The sequence below is a fragment of the Centruroides sculpturatus genome, unplaced genomic scaffold (genome assembly GCF_000671375.1).
Source record: "Centruroides sculpturatus isolate CEXI.00-Female unplaced genomic scaffold, Cexi_2.0 scaffold3950, whole genome shotgun sequence".
Taxonomy (NCBI): Eukaryota; Metazoa; Arthropoda; class Arachnida; order Scorpiones; family Buthidae; genus Centruroides; species Centruroides sculpturatus.
The window spans coordinates 1,223-8,159 of NW_019388485.1; the positions used below are offsets into that span (position 1 = coordinate 1,223).

Sequence of the window (6,937 nt, forward strand, 5' to 3'; positions counted from 1 at the left end):
CTATTTGTTTTTGGCTACATTAAAGCATTTTTTTGAAAATATACAGTAAGGTTCCATATTACCACCCGATTTTCTCTAAGCCTACTTTCGGACTTTTTGTACAAAAGCCTTCAAAAACCATACTTATAATTACACTAGCAAAAAATCCAATTAGGAATATTTAGTTTACTAGTTACCAGTACTTTTTGCACAAAAAATGTGGGTGTAGTTATGATACCTTGTTTACAATTCACTAAAATATAATTGGGATTCCATAATACCACCTTCTCCTCTACATATTGAAACTATTCCATTCACACAAAAATGAAAAATATTAAAATGCATTTAACATTTTTCATTTCTGCAAAGAATAATTTCAGTTTTAAATGACATATTTATATTTATATCAATAAAAATTTCTCTCTCACAACAATAAATTTACAAACATTAATTATTACCAATCTGTATTGAAAATTTCAGTATTTCTGTATTAATTTTGTTATAAAAAATATACACTAAAATCATATTATATTTCAATTATTGATAACATAGTCATATAGCAAAGTGAAGGCCTATGCAGAAGTTTAGCCAAAAAAGTGGAGGAAAAGAAGACAAAGTACATCCTTTGGATGATTCTGAACAGATATCATATGACAAGTTATCTTTAACAGTTGATATTTTAGACTTTTACAATTTATTTTTAAAAAAATTATATTTACCTGTGATGCTATATATTTCCCAACCGGATCCCAAGATACACCTTTAACAAGACCAGTGTGCCCTTTTAGAATGGCTATTATTTCTGAAAGTATTTTGAATTATGTAAATATTTCACTAAAATCAAACTTAAAATATCTAAAATATAGATTAAAAATATTTAAATAAAATAATTTTTGAATATCAGTCAATAATGCAGGAATTTTAAAAGATAAGGTTTATATTACTAAAGATAACTTGTATACATTAAACAGATGGATTGCATAATTAATTTTATATAATAACAGAATTTTCAGTCAGTCAATTATAAATTTGGGATTATTACTAAATATTTGAAATCTACTTATAATTATCAATAAAAATTATATAGTTTTTGACTTTTTTAAATTAGTGTTAATTTTAAAATAAGTTCAATAGTTTCTCAATAAAATTTATAGTATCATCTTTTACCTTATCTCCGTTTTTTTGTGAAGGCAAACTGTGTATAATTAAGTAATTTATTATTCAGTCCACTCATTAAACTTTTCCGTTAGTACTGCTGTAAACAGTTTGCGAAACCCAGACAAAAGAGCAATGGGACGCTAGTTGGCTGGACAGCTTCTTTCCCCTTTTTTAAATATCATTTGGAAAATGATTCTATTCCAATCTCCAGGTATTGTACCCGTGTTATAGAAATTATTATATAGGTTAGCCAATAGATGAATGCCTTCTATCGAGAAGTTTTTGATTATCAAGTTGGTAATGGAGTTGGCACCTGGAGCCGTTTTCTCTCTTATTTTTCTGATACACCTATGTAAATTTTCTACATTAAATAAATATTTCTATTATTGATTGTATCGTAACAGTTAAACTTTGTATTTTATGCACATTATATTTATTTTTATAGATAATGGAAAATTCTTCAAAGTACAGCAACCAATTTTTATACGTCACATAACATTTGGGCTGTGGGGTTTGTAATTTATTTCTGACTTGTTTAATAATATTCCAAAATTTTTTAGTATCTTTGGCCTTTAATAATTGGTCACTCATCTCAGAATAATATTTCTTCTTTTTTGCTTTAATTAGATTTTGATATATTTTTTTGTTCCTTATATATTCTTTCAATGTTGACTCAGTGTTCATTTTTCTAAAATATTGTAAGCTACGTTGTTTTTTAATTTTATATAAGTAACAACTCTTATCAAACCAGACTTGTTTGGGTTGATAAGAGTTGTTACATTATCAATTGATTGTTGAATTCATTTTTGAATTTTTTCAAATTAAAACTTCTTCTTATCTGTCTTCAGTAGGTTTGGCTATTTTTTTTAATTTGTTCTTCCCTGTTTTTGTGTGGAACACAAATTAGTTCTAGTTGCACAGGAAAGTGGTCTGAAATGTCATTATTCAAAACACTAAAATCATTAATCTTATTTAGAACAAATTCCAAACAAATTACATAGTCAATTATAGATTTACCTAAATTAGGTAGGTAGGTATATTCCGCAGACAGTCGTCCATTTAATATATATAAACTATTATCTTGTACAAATTCTAGTAATGTCCTACCTCCTAAGTTACTTACTTTATCTTTGGACGTTCTATTATTATCAATAATTCCATTGTTATTTTTGGTTTTTGTATCCATAATTTCTCCTATTCGACTATTAGCATCGCCACCAATTATCCACAAGTCTGTGATATTAGTTCTCTGTATTATCTTATTTTGGATTTCTACTAAGATTCACTTTTTATCAGATTTTGGTGGTAGCTCTAAGAGTATAATTCCTATATGTGTTAATCCCAGAGTGCACTTAAACATTGGCAAAGTTCTAATTCAACTAGAATGTAGTTATTATCAGCAACCCAAGACCTCAATTTACCTAGATTTTTATTTATTAACAATAAGAGACCTCCAGAGGACAGGCCGAATTTAGTATTTCTTTGATCTTTACTTTCTAATACTAGAAAGGTTTGTTCTAAAAAAGCTTTGTCTTCTATTTTTAGCTGGATCAACCAAGTTTCAGACAGACCAATAACTTTATTAGATTCTAAGTATCTATAAAATATGTCTGTGTATAGTTTTCTTTGGAGGCCTTGAATATTCCAAAATCCAAAAAGAATTTTTGAATTATTTCCTTTTGTATAGTCACTTATTTCCAGTGATAGTTCAACTACTAAATTTGTCTGCTTTATTCTGTTTCCTTGTCAGTTATTATTTTCTAGTATTTCTTGGTTTGTGGAATTATCTGTTCTCCAATTATTCATGGAAATGTAAAATTTTATGGCGTATATTTCATAAACCATTCAATCCAGATCAAATGCGGATGGAGAACCCCAAGAATTTTTACAGGTCCATCCTGGATATGTAAGGCCCCAGCCCTCCCCACCCAGCTGCTCCATTGAGGGCTGGTCTAAACCCACAATGAGTATGAAAAAAGACTCTCTCAGTGTCTACAGGGCAAAAAGGGTAAAAGAAACCTTGAATTCTTCTTCCAATACATAATAATGATTTAAATAGATCTAAAATTAATTACCTTGCCATTTAAGAGCATTCCAAATCACAATAGAATTATCTACACTACATGTTGACAGCCATACATCATGAGGTGACCATGCTAAGTCAAGTATATCTATAAAATAATATGCGATATTAAATTTTCATGAAAAATTTTTTTAGTATCTCAAAATAATTTTTCCACAAGCTTTGTGGAAGAATTTCAATACAAAATGTTAATTCATTAATTATATTTCTATTAATAGTCAAATAAAAACAATAATTTAAATTATTTATTAATGTATATGATTACTTAATTCAAGTCTCACACTAGATTGTTCTTTTCCTTCAGAATATTCTAAATTAATTAATTTAATTCAAATTTAATTTATAATTATTAAATTTAATGTAACATTGTGATCTAACTGCATATCTTTAGGCCAAATTAAATTATTTAATCATTTACTAATTAGTTTTATAATAGTTTGAATGTAATCTGGTTCTAATTATTTAAGTAGTTAAAGATTTGATTTGAATATATCTTATTTACAATAGACAATCTATTTAAATTCTAATAAAACAACTATAAAAATATCACAATAATAAAATCATCAAAACTAACAAGGATTTTATGATGTTTTTAATTGTTCACACTTGATAAATGTTAATTATACTCAATAAGTTTTATATAAATAACTAATTTTCTGACTTCGATAAGTCTGATTTAAAAATTTACAGATTTTTTTACTAATATCTGTATCAAACTATGAAACAAAACATGATTATTATTTTACAAATAAAAAGTTCAAATCAAAGATTGAACACACAAAGTATACACACATGTATTCATAAACAAGCAGCCCATGAAAAATGAAGGCAAGGTGACTGGATCGTTGCAGAAAAGAAGGAAGGAACCGCTATAAAGGACTTTTTAAAGAAAGTTTAAACAATAACATGTATTATAAAATGATTTGTTCCTGTTATCTTTTATCACTTAACTTCAATGTGAGACAAACTATCCATATTAAAATTAATTGCATAAGATATTTTTATTCTTACAACTATTCGAAGTATTAACTGCATAATAAATGGTGTAAAAAATATTTTACATATGATTAAATTCACTACAGCATAACAAGAGACTTAAAACTGATGCCAAGTAATATTTTTTATATCTGTAATTTTTATCCAAAATCGCTGTGGCAGTCCATTTTATCTGAGTTTTTATAGTTATCTACGATAAGCATCAGTCCACATTACCTCATATAATTGGGTTTCTGTTTTAATTATAAATTCAAAATTTACAACTATGCATATAACAAAAATAATGGATAAATATTATGTAAAGCAAACATAAAAAACAGAGTAATATAGACAACTGCCTACAATGCAATTTCTTTTTTTGCAATTACTGAAAAAAATACTAAAATAATCTGTCAATAATTGAGTAGTGTACATATTATTTACTATTTAAAGTGCTGTAAAAAATTATTGTTTGAGTAGTAAAATGTTATAGCTTTAAAACTACTGATTTCAATCTGATTTGTTCTTATTAATTCTACAGCCTTTAAATATTACTTTAAAATATTTAAAGTATGATTTAATGCTTATTTGCATTAGAAATGTAAATACAGTAGAGCACCGATTATCCGAATGTCGATAAACTGAAATGTCAATTAACCAAAAGCTTTCCAGTTGGCAAATTTAAATTTCCGCTAGTGCTGTGGTGTTGCAATCTTTGGCTATGTCTTGGGCTACTCCAATATTATTTTTATTGATCTGCATGTTGTAGCTGGCAGCACTGTCACAACCATGAGAGGGTACTTAAGAACACGCCAGGATCTGAACGAATTTCAACCTGGGATAGGTTAACATATTTTTTCATACATAATCGGTATCCGTAAAACCCCAGTCCCCAATTAATTCAGATAATTGATGCTGTACTGTATCTTAGTTATTTACATTATTAATGCTGTATATTAATTATACTGTTATATAGTATTATAATAATACTATGGACAAAGCATCATTAATTATTGCAATAAACAATATACATTGTAGATTTATGTATATACTCATATCAAAAGAGAAAATCAATTATTTATACTTCAATGAAATCATAAAATATTAATTTGCAAATTAAAAAAAATATATGTTAATTTGAAATAAAATTACCTCCACTGTGACCTCTTAAAGTACTGATGCATCGCCACTGTTCAATATTAACCATTTTTCCACCAGAACCAAAAACAGTTGATCCACTTCCATACCTAATAAAAGAAAATTATATCTTTCTTTTCAAATAAACTTTTGAACAGTTTTATCATACTTGCATTACATTAGAATGTAACCCAATTTGTGTTGCTAATAATACAATCATGCAAATCATAATTTGTAAATAATTTCAAGTTTTCAAATAATTTCAAATAATTACTCAAGTTCAGTTTTCAAAGAACTATAAACATATACAAATATTTATATTCATAATTATTAATGCCTTATTTTTTTAAGTGAACTTGAATTTAAAAACTTTTATTTTTATAATCATTAAATTAATCATTTGAATACTAAGTAGCTAATTAAGATATTTATTGCTGTATTAAGTAATTAATATTTTGAACTGACTTTAAATAACTTTCCTGTATTAAACTTTACCAGTGCCTATTTTTTGTTCTAATTCTTCATTGTTTTTTTACTCAAATAACTTTTACATACAGACATTATTATACATTTAGAAAAAACAAAAATTAGGAACAGATAATATGTGAACTAAGCATAAGGAAGATATTACAGTAGAGCATCGTTTATCTGAAAGAATTCCAGTCGTCAAATTTAAATTTTCACTAGTGCTGTGGCGCTGCAATCTTTGGCTATATCTTAAGCTACTCCAATACTTTCTTTGTTGATGTGTGTTTTAGCTGGCAGCACTGGCACTTTCGTGTGGTNGTGAAGGTTAATCGGGGGTCGGATAATCGATGCTCTACTGTAATTATAAATTAATGTGGTAAATCAAATCAATAAATTTTGAATTACATTTGATAATCTTCTGTTAAGTATATTTTATACTCTATAATTTTTTTTCTACATCCTTAGTCTTTTTATATCAATAATTTTTTTGAAGAAATATTGATTGATTGTTTTATCAGGAATAACTGAATAGAAACATGAAGATTTTCTTAACTTTATTTTTTATATCTAATTCTTTAAAAAATAAGTTTATAGTTCTAAAGGAGGAATTTCATTGAGGCAAAATTACGCAACGTATAGCATGTAGAATGTCCTGTAATGTCATATGTTCTTGTTGTGCGACTTCAAGTCGTACCACAGATTTAATGTTCACATGTTCATTGTTGTATGTTTACAGCATGCAGCTAAACCAATTTCACTGAAGCAACATCATTAGCATGTATCATGTCTTCGGAAATGGTAGTGACATCCACACATTTGATAATAGCCTTAAATAAAATAAAGAGAAAAAAGTGAAAGTGATAAAAAGATTTATTTATTGGAGACCAAGATTCTTAGAATGAATTTTTCAGAACTATGTTACATTTATAAACAAAAAACAATTTAAGTGGAATACTAAAAATATTGAATCTCTACCAATCTCATGGAAATAACTCACCGAAAAACATTTTACTATTTAGTGCAGTGTTTCCCAAAGTGGGGCGTATGCCCCACAGGGGGGCAATTTGATGGTTGGAGGGGGGCAATTTGAGAATTGACATGACATAATTTCTTCCCTTCGCTATGAGCTTTTTTAAT

General features: G+C 27.2%; 1 protein-coding gene across 1 annotated transcript; it reads right to left on the reverse strand.

Moving 5' to 3' along the window:
* Positions 1-698: 698 nt before the first annotated feature.
* LOC111616961 (protein HIRA-like) lies at positions 699-5,490 on the reverse strand (the record flags this gene model as incomplete). The annotated part of the gene is made up of 3 exons (XM_023358311.1): positions 5,348-5,490; positions 3,213-3,308; positions 699-781 (listed from the first exon to the last, which is right to left on the reverse strand). Coding segments are annotated over exons 1-3 (234 nt in total), but the record flags the coding sequence as incomplete, so codon positions are not given.
* Between the last annotated feature and the right edge of the window lie 1,447 nt (positions 5,491-6,937).